Genomic DNA, 13,827 nt, shown 5'->3' on the forward strand with positions numbered 1-13,827 from the left:
GAGGGAGGGAGGGAGGGAGGGAGGGAAAGAAGGAAGATCTAGGCAGCTTGGGTCATGTGCTGAGATACTGTCACAAAATGACATCCAAGGGTACTGACAAGTCTGTGGGTGTGGGGCTTAGGTTTGTCTGTTGGTCACCTAGACACAAGCTAAGGTAATTGGAGAAGAAGGAGCCTCAGGTTGAGAAAATGTCTCCTTGGGACACTTTTGTGATTCGTGACTGATGTGGAGGCGGAGCACCCACTGGCTGGTGACCAGGAGAGCAAGCAGTGAGCTGTGGTCCCAGTCTGTGCATTAGCTCTCACCTCCAGGTTCCTGCCCTGAGGTCCCTCAGAGGTGCACTGTTCCCTGGAAATGTGAGGCGAAATAAACCCTTTCCACTCCAGGGTGTTTTTGGTCCTGGTGTTTATCACAGCAACAGAAAGGGAAGTAGGGCCTCCGGAGAAAAAGGCACGTGCCACTAAGCCTGAGGACCTGGGTTCAATCCCAGGAGTCCACATGGCAGGAGAGGACTAACTTCTGCAGGTTGTCCTCTGACCACACTTCACACATGCACGTACGCGCACACACGTAGACAGACAGACAGACAGACAGACAGACAGACAGACACACACACACACACACACACACACACGCAGGGCACTGAGGATGAAATCAGTTTGTAGAGTACTTTGGCAGCATGCAAAAAACCCTGGGTTCCATCCTACCACTACACTGAGGAGGAGGAGAGGGGGAGGGGGAGAGAGAGGGAGGGAGGAGGAGGAAGAGGGAGGGGAGGAAGAGAAGGAATCTTAATCCTAGGAAGGAGGGAAGCGGTAACTGATTTTCCTGGTTTGAGCTTTTTTAGATTAAGAGACTCAGGAAGTGGCCTCTGGACCATCCTACAGTGGGGTCTGTGGAGTTGCATGTGTGCTAACGCCTCCAGCCTATGTATATAACCCACACTGATCCTGGCTGCGAACTCTGGACTGCAGGGGGACAATGTTGTATCTGTCAATGGAGCTTTATCGATTGGAACCAACATACAAGCCAGAGTGGGGTGTTGACAATGGGGGAGGCTGTGAATATTGGGGGAAGAGGATATGCATGCAAACCACGTCTGGTAGCCACTCCTGCAAACCCTGTGGTCTGGAGGTGGAGGCGTGAGGACCAAGAGTTCAAGGCCATCCTCCACTGTATAGGGGACCTGAGGAATGCCTAGGCTATTGTAAGCCTTTCTCTCAGAAAGGTAAAGGGGAAACATGGGAGGAGATATACTCAAAGTGCTTTATGGGTTGGCATGACAACCTGGTAAGAAAACTTAAAAAGCACCCCCACCCCCAAGAAGACACATGGACAGTTCTTATTCTTCCCACTCATTTAACTGTGGACTGAAAACTCTACTAAAAATAAACGTTATTAGCTGAGTGTGGTGATGCATGCAACATTGGGATTTCTATAGAATATATGATATTCTATAAATTATCACCTGATACACAGAACAACATGGCCCCATGGGCAAAGATGCTTACCCAAGCCTGATGGCCTGAGTTTCATTTCCTAAAACCCACATGGCGAGGGGGGGGGGAACCAGTTTGGGCATGTTGTCTCTGACCTTCACAGTGAGGCAAGGCACGCTGAGTACCCCACCCCCACATAAATAAATACAAAATTTAAAAGGAAAAACAAATAAGTGTGTGTATCCATGCTGGGGAATGATCCATCAGCCCACGCGCTACCAGGATGTGAGCCACCGCTAGGCGCTGTCCTGCCCCCACACTGTGGACAGGGCCCATGTGCCCAGTTTTCATGGAGGTTTTCCAGGTGGGGTGCCAGGAGGCACCTGTGGGGCTCAGGGCTGACAGCTGGGATCTGCATGAAGCTGGAGCTTCCTAGATTTCATCAAGAAGGGGGATCTTCCCACTCTTTCTAAGTACCCGGGCTGCTGGGGTTTGTCTGAGGCCCCAGATTCGATCCTTTGTTTTTCTGCTGGATGGCGCCCACTCTAGGCAAGTGCTCGGTCACTGTGCTGCACCATGAGTGGTTGTTTTGTTTTGTTTTGCTTTTGTTTTTTGCTTGAGACAGGGTCTCATGTAGCCCAGTCTGGGCTCAAACTCACTACTCAGCCTCAGGATAACCCCGACTCCTGGGACTTCTTCAACCTCCCAAGCTGCTGGCATGTCAGGTGTGAACCACCTCACCCAGGTTACACAGCTCTGGGATGGGGCCCAGAGCTGCCCTGGCTAACCTGGTGCTCCACTGGGCTGACCCCAACTCTTGTCTTAACTGGCCAAGACAGCATTCCCAGAAACATCAACTGTCCAAGAAGCTGGCAGTGAGGCCAGAGGCTGGCCTCAGAGCTAGAGTAAGGCTAGAAAAAGAGAAACAAAACCTGTCTTCTATTATGTGCACTTCAAAGTTCTAGAACTTAATGCACAGGCCTATGTGAGGGGTTGTGAAGAGAAAGGCAGCAGTGGTTCTAGGGCCCAATTCTCTGCTTTTCTCCTATTTTGAAACAGGGTTGGTTCTGTGAGCCCAGGCTGACCCTGCACTTCTGATCCTCCTGCCTCTACCTCCTGAGTGTGGGTAGGAGAGGTGTGTACCACTGTGCCAGGTTTATGAAGTAGTAGGGATGGAACCTGGGGCTTCATGCCTGTTAGGCCGCTGCTCTCTAGTTTAGCCACACCCCAGCCCTTTCAGTGTGTGTGTGTGTGTGTGTGTGCATATGAGCATGTGCGTGTGGAGGCCAGAGGTTGGGATCAGGTATCTTCTTCTGCTGCACTCCACCTCATTTCCTGAAACAGGGTCCCACACTGAGCCTGGGTCCCTCACTGAGCCTGGGTCCCTCACTGAGCCAAGATCCCTCACTGAGCCTGGGTCCCTCACTGAGCCTGGAGCTTGCCATCTGAGGAGACTAGCCGGCAGCAAGCCCTCACAATCCTCAGACTCTGGCTCCCAAAGGTCTCACCAGCAGGCCTGGCCTTTTCTAGGGATCCAAACTCGTGCTTGACAGACAAGGCATACTGACAACTGAGCTACCTCCTAGCCCCATACTTTCAAGGCAACCACAGGCCAATGATTTCTGCTCCCTACTGCACCCTGTGGTGGCACTGGGGACTGAACCTAGGTCTCCATGTTAGGCAAGAACTCCACCATCCCAGTGCCATTGAGCACCAGGCGTTGGTTTTGTTTTTTCTTCTCCTTTTGTTTTTTCCTTTCCTCCTTCCCTCTCTTTCTTTTGACAGGAATTCCTATAACCCAGAGTGGCCTAGGACTTGCTATGGAGTGGAGGTGGTGTGCAACTTATCATCTTCCTGCCTCTACCTGGTGAGTGCTGGGATCACCGCTGTGCACCATCATACCTGCTTTATGAGGCTCTGGGGACGGAACCCAGGACTGTGTGTATGCCAGCCCCAGCCCCAGCCCCAGCCCCAGCCCCAGCCCCAGCCCCAGCCCCAGCCCCAGCCCCAGCCCCAGCCCCTGCCCCTGCCCCAGCCCCAGCCAATTTTGTTTTCTTTGGGAGAAAATGGCTCTATCATAGTCCAGGCTGGCCACAACCTCCAATCCTACTGCCTCAGTGTCCCCAATGCATGGCCATGCCAGCCTCTTACTCCCCATTCTAAATCCCCAGCCAGGAAAATGTTTGGCGAGCTGTCTGACAGTGCCACATTGTCCTAGGCTTGCGTGCTGAAGCCCTGGGCCTCACCATGGTGAAGTAAGCGGCCGCCTGCTCCAGCAGCCCCACCAGACCCAGTTCTGTGAAGTTCTTCCCAGAGCAGAAGCCCTCCTCATCTGGCGACAGGATGTCATCAGAGATGGCAGACTCTTCTAGCACATTGGATGAGACATTCTGGGGAGGGGAGGAGGTGGCATCAGACCCAGCCTTCACCCAAATGGGCCTTCCTCTACCTCCCAGGTACCGTGAGCACTCACCTGGAAGGACACACAGCCCACAGGCAGGTGGCGACTGTCCTCGAGGAGGGCAAGGTATTCGGCCACCAGGGCAGCGGCGTGGACCATGCACTGGGCAGCCTCTGCATGATTGCCAAGCTCTGCATGCTTGCCAGCCATGTTCTGCAGCCATGTCAGCCGCAGGTCTGGAGAGCCTTGGTATCCCCGGGCGATTCTGGGGTCCAGGACAGCAGAGGAATGAGCATGTGTCTCTGCTTGTCCAGCCCCGCTCCGCCCCGGCCCCGCCCCTTCACCCAATCCCTGTCATCTCCATCCTTTTACTCATCCTCACTGCCCTGTCTAACTTTTCTTTTTTTCCTTTTTTTATTTTCTGAGACAAGGTACGTGTAGCCCAGGACTTCCTGGAACTCGCTGCGGACGGAATTCAGAATTACTTGGAATTTCTGAACCTTCTGCTTCTCCCTCTTGGTTTTTTTGGTTTTTTGTTTTTCGAGACAGAGTTTCTCTGTGTAGCCCTGGCTGTCCTGGAACTCACTCTGTAGACCAGGCTGGCCTCGAACTCAGAAATCCGCCTGCCTCTGCCTCCCGAGTGCTGGGCTTAAAGGTGTGTGCCACCACGTCCCGCTTGCTTCTCCCTCTTGAGGGCTGGGATTACGGGTGTGTGGCACATGCCCAGTTTATGTGGTGCTGGGATGAATCTCTTTACGTTTTCCTTGCCGTCGTTGTTTTCTGAGGCAGGGGTCATGTAGCCACCTGCCCGGCTTAGTTCTTTTTGTCAACTTGGCACAAGGTACAGTCATCTGGGAAGAACCTTAAGATGTGTTCATAAGATCGGCTTGAAGGCAAGTCTGTGGGGTGCAGCCCACTGTGGGTGATGACACCCCTGGGCAGGTGGTCCTGGGCTGTATGAGAAAACTAACTGAGCAAGCCAGTAGGCAGTGTTCCTCCCTGGCCACTGCTCTGGCTCCTGCCTTGACCTCCTACCCTGACTTCGTGCCTCTGTGACATGTGATTGGGACGTATGCGCCAAATAAACCTTTTCTCCCCAGATTGCGTCTGGTCAGTGTCCTTCACAGCAATAGAGCCAGCCTGGTACTGCACACCTTTAGTCCCAGCACTCGGGAGGCAGAGGCAGGCTGATCTCTGAGTTCAAGGCCAGCCTGGTCTACAGAGTGAATTCCAGAACATCAGGGCTTCACTGAGAAACCCTGTCTGTACAATCAAAATCAAATCAAAACAAAACATCAAACAAAAAACTAGAACCCTGTCTAACTCCCCATGTAGCCACGAATGACCTCAGCCTCTCCTGCTCCTGCACTACCCACGACAGCTCCAGCACTGCCGGAGATGAACCCGGGCCACGTATGTGCTGAGCAGACAGTCTATCAACGGTATCATAGTCATGCCCACTACTTAATTTTCTTCACTTTCACTTACTGTGGGACCCAGTCTCTTCCTGCTGGCTGCCTAGCTTCCTCACCATGAGGTGAGTGGCTTCAGGGGGCCACAAGCTCTTGCCGCAGGGTGGAGCCCTCTCACAGGCCCAAAGAAGCTACGGTCGAACTGCTACAGATCAAACCTCCAGAACCGTGGGCTTGAATAACCCAGGCCCTCCCTTTTTTTTTTTTTTTTTTTTTTTGCGCTTTTGTTTTACACTTGTTTTATTTTCTATGTATGGATAATATATATGTGGAGAGGAGGGCACATATGTTCTGTATCATGCATGCATGGTGGCTTGAGGACAACCTGAGGGAATTGGCTCTCTCCTTCCACCATGTGTGCCCTGGGGCTTGAACTCAGGTCATCATCGCTGGTGGCAGGTATCTTTACTGAGCAGACTTGCTGGTCTAAACTGCTGCCTTTGACCGCCCTCCCTGGCTCCTCTGCCTCTGGCCTGGTGACCCCCCTCCTCAAGCACCCCCTTGACATCCCCCTGCCCCCTTGGCTCCCTGACCGCCCCCACTCCTCTACCCCCAGCCTGACTCCTGCCCTCACCTGTACATGAGGTCCATGAGCATCTCGGGGTCCTCCTGGTGTTCCTTCATCTTCACCGTGTCTGTCAGGATCATGTGCAGGTTGAACATGAGGTCCTGGACCTGGAGCACAGGGAAGTCCAGGGTCATCAAGGGCAACGGGGTCAGGGTTAGATGGGAGAGAGGGGCTGGGGAGATGGCTCAGTGGGCAAAGTGCTTCCCATGCAAGCACAATGACCTAAGTTGGATCCCCAGCACCCAAGTAAAGAGCCAAGCATGGTGAGGCTTGGCTACAATCCTAGTGTTGGGGGGCAGGGGCAGAGTGGGCACCATTGAGCAGTGTGACTAGCTGAACCAGCAAGCTCCAGGTTCGGTGAGACCCATCCATCTCTAACAGAAGGTGGAACTGTGCATGATGGTGCATGCTTTAACCCCAGCACTCGGGAGGCAGGGAAGCCCATCTGTGTGAGCCCAAGGCTAGCCTGATCTATATAGTAAGATCCAAGACAGCCAGAGGTACACAGTGAGATCCATCTGAAAAAAAGCCACCCCCCCAGTGCCACAACAAAATAGGTGGAGAGAGACTCAGGAAGATCCCCCTGTTGACCTCTGCCCTCCACATCCATGTACATACAAGTATGCATGCACAGGCACCGTGTGTGTTAGGGCGAGAACAACAGCACAGGCTCGGTGTGCACATGAGTACACCATGCAGTCCCAACCCTGGGGAGGCAGAGCCAGGATCACCGCGAGTCAGAAGTCATCCTAGGCCACAGAACGAGCTCCAGCTCAGCCTTGGCTAAGACGGAGACATCCACAAGAAGACAGAAGTTGGAGGCCTCAGATTCCAGTTACCTCAGAACACAGAAGGCAGGGGCAGGAGAGTCACAGGTTTAAGGCCAGCCTCAGCTACATAATAAGATCTAGGCCTCCTTGACTGGGGGAGGGGGAGGGAAAGAGAGAAAAGGAGGAAGAAAACTTATCTCAAACACACACACACACACACACACACACACACACACACACGCAATAAGGCTTGTTTTCGTGTATCATTCATAAAACCTCAGCACTCAGGTAACAGAGGCAGGAAGATTGCTGTGAGTCTGAGGCCAACCTGGCCTATAGTGTGAGACCTTGTCTCATAATACCAAAGTTGTGAATATAAATACCAAGAAACAGACAGGCATACAGACAAGCCCAAAGGACATGAAGGCACACCCACTTGTCCACCAAAGGCGTCACCTGCTCAGCAAAGGTGCTGTCCTTCAGCCCTATGTCCTCCTCTGCGTACGTCAGGATGGTCTTGAGGGACTTTCTCAAATGCTCTTCACTAAAGTTCTGAGTGGTCCCCACAAGGGACGACAGAGACATGGTCACCAGCATCTTCACACGGGCAAAGTTCTGATGGAACAGGGAGGCAGCATTGCCCTGAGAGCTCAGGGCCCAGGCTCCCCACACCAGGATCCTTTAAACCTGCTGACCTGTCCGCTGCCATGGCTTCCTCTCCCCATCCACCTGTCCACGCACACTTCCCACTTCCTGACCCCTCTTCCGGGCCTATTATACTGGGTGAAACTTGCCTATCGCCCCGGGTCCTGTAGCAATGTTCTGCCCCGCTCCCAAAGCTGGAGCCCTGGATGAGCCCTGTGGAGACCATGCCCCCCATACATGGCCAATCTCGAAGTTCTGGCGCATAAGCAGGTAGAGCGAGGCGCTGGCATGCGTGCGGATGGTGCTGATGCGGCTGCCACAGTGTCGCAGAAGCCTCAGGCACAGGTCAGCACAAAGCTCCGTGTCTTCCTCGAAAAGCAGCTCCGGAAACTGTCCCAGGACCCAGAGAGATGCTGTTCAGTGCTCCTAGGTGGGTCTAGGAGCTCCCAGATGGAGCTGGGCAGGGCAAGCGCCCACTCTGATTGTAGCCAATGATACAATTTGGGTCTTTGTTCTGACCCTGTCAAGAGACTTGGCAATTTTGACCCACTGTCTATAGTTCCATTTTAATTAATTTTTTATTTGTTAGTGTGAATGTGTGTGTGCATATGTGTGTACGTGAGTGTGTGAGTGTGTGTGTTTGTGTGTCAGTGTGTGTGCATGGGAGTTAACATTGGGTGTCTTCCTTGAGAGTTGTCACCTTGTGTTTGTAGGCCACCACCTGTGTCTGTGGAGGTCAGAGGACAACTTTTGAGAATAAGTTCTCTCCTACTGTGGCTTCCAGATCTGACTGTCAGACTTTCATTGCAAGTGCCTTTACCTGCTGTGCTACCATGGTGGCCCATCTCATCTTGGTTTTTGAGACAGGGTCTTTTATGTAGCTCAGGCTGATTTTATACTCCCTGTAGAACCAAGAATGTCCCTGAACTCCTAATTCTATCTCCCAAAGCCAGGATCACTATTTATATTTTTGCTAGAGTTTTCTTTCTTTTCTTTTCTGTTTTGTTTTTGGTGGTTGTTATTTTGCAACAGTATCTTAGGAAGTCTGGGCTGGCCTTAGACTTGCTATATAGCCATGGATGACCTGACTCTTGCCTCCACTTCCCAAGTCTGGGACGACAGGTGTGAGCCATCATGCCATGCTCACGTCTCAGTTCATAACTGCAGTTGTGGTGTTCCTGTGTCATGAACCTGTCCAGCACATAGTAGGTGCTCAATAAATGAGCCAACGTCATCTCTGTGAAGCATGGCTGTAGTTTAGGAGTGCTCACCTTGGAGACCAGGGACCGCTGGGTGGCCAGGCCGTGCTGCAGGAACAGGGCACTCTGGGCGCTCCCAAGACTGTAGAGGACGACTTTCAGCACGGCACTCAGGATGCTCTCACGGGCCTCGGACAGCATCACTGTCTTCATGGGTTAGAAATCCATGCGTTAAGAGACATGGGTGGCATGGGGTCAGAGATCCTAGGCCCCACGAGGGAGGAGAGGTCGGGACAGACACTGGACAAGCCCTACCTGCACGACGATCTCCAGCATGTCCAGAACCACCAGGCTGGCCTCTGTCGCCAGGTTTCCGTCCACCAGAGCTTCATGTTCCATTTCATCCTTGGTCCTGCAAGGCAGGGGAGAGCTTGTGATGTCACTGAGTCAGATCAATGGCACAGAGGAATGAATGCTCTCCCACCCGCAGCTGTCCCTGGGGGGAGAAGCTCTCTGGAAACTGCTCTAAATCAAGGAATTCCTTGCCCACATGTCATGGTCAGAGTGTGTTTCCAAAGGATCTTATGTTGGAGGGCTGGTCCTCAGCTTAAAGAAATTAAGAGATGGAGGTAGGGACAATATGGCTCAGTGGTAGAGCCCTCCCTCCCTCCCTCCCTGCCCAGAGAGGGGCCTGAAGCATAGCTCAGTGGTAGAATACTGACTTAATACTGGTGAGATCTGTGGTATGATATCCCTAGGCCCATTTAAAGAGATTTAAAAAAAAAAAAAAAAAAGAGGTAGGGACTAGTTAGATATTCTTGAGTCTTTGGGTATTAGGAGTCTGCCCTAGGAAAGGATTGAGGTAGATTTCATAGGACAACTTCCTTTCTTTTGTTCTTTTTCTTCCTTCTTTCCTTCCTTCCTTCCTCTCTCCTCCTTTTTTTTTTTTTTTTTTTTTTTTTGAGCTAGGTTCTTACTGTGTAGCTATGCCTGTCCTTGAACTCACTACTTGCACTGGGATTACAGGTCTGCACCACCACCACCCTGTGAGAAAAACCCCTGTTTGTTCAAAGTGGCCTGCCTCACTGTGGTGGTTTGAATAGGAATGGCCCCCATAGACTCCTGTGTGTGAGTGCTTGTAGGGAGTGGCACCATTCGGAAGTGTGGCCTTGCTGGAGAAAGTGTGTCACTGTGGGGGTGGGCTTTGAGGTCTCCTGTGTCTCATCTTCGATGGCACCATGGCTGCCCGCATGCTGCCATGCTTCCCACCGTGATGATAATGGACTGAACCTCTAAAACCAAGCCAGACCCAACTAACTGTCTTCCTTTATGAGCACTGCCTTGGTCATGGTGTCTCTTCACAGCATAGAAACCCTGACTGAGACCCTCTGGCAGCTCCTCATGGCAACGAGTGACAGACTCATCTACTATTCAACCTACTTGTCCACACGGTCTGAGGTCTGTCTCCAGTGTGTGGCACTCTTACGCCAGCGAACATTCTCTTGGTTTCCAAATGGACTTCTCTCTGCCACACACAAATGTACGTACATAGGCGGAGACAGAAAACCATATGTAAGCATAAGGAAACACATCCAGGCAGGAAGATTCCAATGTCGGGTTAAGCAGAGCGGGACTAAGTAAAGACAGACTTGCCCAGCAGACCACCGCTAGACACAAACGGCCTGTGCCTGTGTGGACTGTGATGGGATCACACACATCCGTGAATAGGACAGTGAGATAGGAACTTTTCTCTCCTAGAGCTGGCCTTGAACTGATTTCCTGCTTCCATTTCCCAAGCACTGGGTGGGATTGCAGGTGTGTACCACCACAGCGGTTCTCCACTGTCGTCTCACCCCGACTCCGCCGCACCATCTCCTGCCGTGCCCCAATGGTGCCCAGGATGGCCTCCTCCAGCCGGGCTTTCATGTCCAGAGACTTCTTGAACGTGAGGCTGTTGATCCGCTCAAAGGCTTTCTTCCCCTGGGAAAGGAGAGGCCTGCGTGACGTGACCCCTCCCCTGCTCAGGCAATTCCGTCTCCAGGGCCTTTTGCCAGAAGCTCGGCTCAGTCTTTCCAAAATCTCACCACCTCTCAATTCTCTCCCTCTCTTCCCTCCTTCCTTCCTCCCTTCCTTCTTTCCTCCTCCTTAACATACTTCCTCCAGTGCCCACAAAGCCGAAACCGACTCTACCAGACCCCTGCAGCCTGCCTTTCTTTGTTCCTTCCTTATCTCTCCAACGTCCTCATTTATTTAAAAAGATTATTTATTATTATATGCAAGTACACTGTAGCTGTCTTCAGACACACCAGAAGAGGCCATCAGATCCCATTACAGATGGTTGTGAGCCACCATGCGGTTGCTGGAATTTGAACTCTGGAAGAGCAGTCAGTGCTCTTAACCACTGAGCCATCTCTCCGGCCCCAACTTCCTCATTTTTAAGGCAGAGCCTCAAAGAGTCCAGGCTTTTCTTGAACTCCTGCTCATGCCCCTGCACCCAAGTGCTAGGGACAACAGGCTTATGTGGCCTCCCCCCGCCCTTCTACCCTTCTCATTCTCATCCACACTGGGGATGGCTGGACCTCATACATGCTAGCCTAACACTCTACAGCTGAGGCTGTCTCCAGGGCAACATTCTGGTGAGGTCATGTGACACCTTCCTGGAGAGCTGAGGACACAGTCCATCCTTCAGCCTCAGTTCACAGAAGCCCACACACAGATAGTCTGCCCTTCCCGCCAGGCTCCTGCTGCACGGGGCTCTGGGAGAATGCTGAGCTCACCCCACCTCAGGCTCATCCGCCCAGTCACACCTTGTACTCGAAGGCAGCCAGACAGAGGTAGAGTAGGTCAAGGAGTCGCCCCAGCTGGGGCAGGGCCAGGTCAGCAGCCCAGCGCTGCAGGAGCGCCGGCTCTGCATTCTTCAAGACCCACAGGACACACACGAGCAAGGTCCGGCTGGATTCAGCAGAGAGAGGACAGCCTGAGCGAGCTGCCTGGGTGCAGAGAGGGAACAGACTCGGTTTCTATTTTCCTTGCAGAAGGTGAATGGTGCCCAACTGTATCTCATGGCATGAGTTCCTTTCTCTTTTGTTTTGTTTGGGACACCGGCTGGCGTCAAACTCATGACATCGTCTGAAGATGACTTTAAACTTCAGAGCCTCCCACCTCCATCTTCCCAGTCCTGAGATCACATGTGTGCACCATCCCAAGTGCTGCTGGGGAAGGAACCCAGAACTTCGTGCATGCGAGGCAAGCTCTCTAGCAACCGAGCCCCAGCCTTCCCTCCCAGCGACATGGGCTTCGTTTCAAAGGTATCTATGGGGATGAGCCTCAGGCTTACTGTTGAAGGTCCCTGGGAAATGCTGGTGCGAGAGCCAGGAGCCAGGGGACCCCCAGCGATGGCCATGGCCACAGATGGGTTGATGGTGCTTCCGATGTCCCCTTCACCTTCTGTGTCTGAGTCCAGCATGGAAGCCAGTCTTGACCGCTGCCCTGAGCCCTCTGCAGGCAGAATAGATGAAAGGAGACATTGGTAAGCACCTCAATTTAGGCAGGAGCAATGGCACATACTTTCTTTCCAGCCCTCAGGAAGCAGAGGCAAGTGGATTTCTGAGTTCGAGGCCAGCCTGGTCTACAGAGTGAGTTCCGGGACAGCCAGGACTACACAGAGAAACCTTGTCTCGAAAAACACCACCACCAAAATCTTCCAGTGAAGGCTTGGGAGTGTGTCTCAGCCTCCTGAATGCTGGTTATGTGTGTGCCGTGACACATCTGGCTGCCCCAGACAGACAGAAGAGGGACTGAACCTAAGTGAAATTCTAGCCACACCCTGCTTGGCACAGTTCCAGCCTGACTGAGGAGATGGAGATGTCCATCTGCCTGGACCCTAACAGGAGCCCCCTCCTGGGAGGGGCAGCACCACTGCAGCCATGGTTCTATTAGATACATACAGCAAAGAAGACACAATGTTACAAGACACGAGAAGACAAAGACATTCCAAGTACACACAGAAGAATGAATGTCTGTTAGTGAGCACTGACTTCACAATAAAAACCAAAGGACAAAGCCAGGCGTGGTGGCGCACACTTTTGATCCCAGCACTTGGGAGGCAGAGGCAGGCAGATTTCTGAGTTCAAGGCCAGCCTGGTCTACAAAGTGAGTTCCAGGACAGCCAGGGCTACACAGAGAAACCCTGTCTCGAAAAATAAAAACAAAACAAAACAAAAAAAACCCAAAGGACAAAAATGGGTCAAACATGAAGAATTTTAAAATAAAACCAGAGTGCCAGAGAGCCGACTCAGCAGAAAGACGGCGCTGCTCAGCCAGATGACGGCGTTCGGATCTCCAGGACCCACATGGTGGAAGGAGAGAACTGACTCAGTCCTACAAGTCTTCCTCTGGCTTCCACATGTCCACGTATACGTCTATACCCATACACAGAAAGTGAACAAGTAGCTTTTAAATTAAAAGCAGGGAGCTGGAAAGACGGCTCAGAGGTGAAGAGCACAGGCGGCCACCGCCTAGCATGGCTGCACACACCTTTAATCCCAGCAGGGGTAGGCAGACCTCTGAATTCGAGATTTGGTGTAAATAGCAAGTTCTGGGATAGCCAGGACTACATAGAGGACTCTATCTCAAAAAAATCAAAGTAAATAAAGACGAGAGCACTGGCTGCTCTTCCTAAGGACTTGGGTTCAATCTCCAGCACCTACATGGTGATTCACAATCATTCCAGGGATCTGACATCCTCCGGCCTCTGAGGGCACAGGGCAGCACAAGGGGCATGTGTGTACATGCAGGCTCAACAGTCACACTCATGAAATAATATAAGAAAGACAAAAACAAAATAAATAAAGTGGGAATTATGAAAAAATTAAATCAAATTGGACATTTTACAAGTTAAGTTCTAGCCAGAGAAGGTGCAGACAGGAGAGCCAGAGCCACTCTGACTGAAGAGGCTCCGCCTCAGTGGAGAGTGATCAAGGCTGACTCCTGCCAACAGTCTTGGGACTTCACATGCAGTGTGCATGTGTACATACTCATGTGCATGCTCACATGTGTGTGCAGACACACCCACCTGTGTGCATACAACACTCACATGTACTAATGTGCACACATACACACACACACACATACGCATTCACATGTGTGCATACACACACAAAACAGAAGATGAAGAAACCAAGAACCAAATAGACCAACAGACTGTTAACCAGAAGAGGCACGGAGAACAGAAAGCATGGGAAAACAGCAGACATGTTATACAAAGAAACTCGCTAACATACGTCACTGAAGTCCAGGGAGAAAGGGAAGGAGGCAGGAAAACACTTAGAGGA

The 13,827-nt window shown here is 52.0% G+C and overlaps 1 protein-coding gene across 4 annotated transcripts in view; it reads right to left on the minus strand.

The window, feature by feature from the left end:
• Dock6 (dedicator of cytokinesis 6) overlaps window positions 1-13,827 on the minus strand; it is a 52,914-nt gene that overhangs the window by 6,269 nt on the left and 32,818 nt on the right. For all 4 annotated transcript variants that reach the window (XM_085844470.1, XM_085844469.1, XM_085844468.1 and 1 more), the window contains 11 exons: window positions 11,832-11,992; window positions 11,302-11,484; window positions 10,348-10,474; window positions 9,935-10,019; window positions 8,810-8,906; window positions 8,567-8,701; window positions 7,533-7,685; window positions 7,107-7,265; window positions 5,887-5,987; window positions 3,913-4,105; window positions 3,686-3,829 (listed from right to left, as the gene is read on the minus strand). In XM_085844470.1, coding sequence (XP_085700596.1) covers window positions 3,686-3,829; window positions 3,913-4,105; window positions 5,887-5,987; window positions 7,107-7,265; window positions 7,533-7,685; window positions 8,567-8,701; window positions 8,810-8,906; window positions 9,935-10,019; window positions 10,348-10,474; window positions 11,302-11,484; window positions 11,832-11,992 — 1,538 coding nt within the window. The remainder of the gene's footprint in view (window positions 1-3,685; window positions 3,830-3,912; window positions 4,106-5,886; window positions 5,988-7,106; window positions 7,266-7,532; window positions 7,686-8,566; window positions 8,702-8,809; window positions 8,907-9,934; window positions 10,020-10,347; window positions 10,475-11,301; window positions 11,485-11,831; window positions 11,993-13,827) is intronic.

The sequence above is a fragment of the Mus caroli genome, unplaced genomic scaffold, assembly GCF_978045245.1.
Source record: "Mus caroli unplaced genomic scaffold, Mus_caroli_1 scaffold_11, whole genome shotgun sequence".
Classification (NCBI taxonomy): Eukaryota; Metazoa; Chordata; class Mammalia; order Rodentia; family Muridae; genus Mus; species Mus caroli.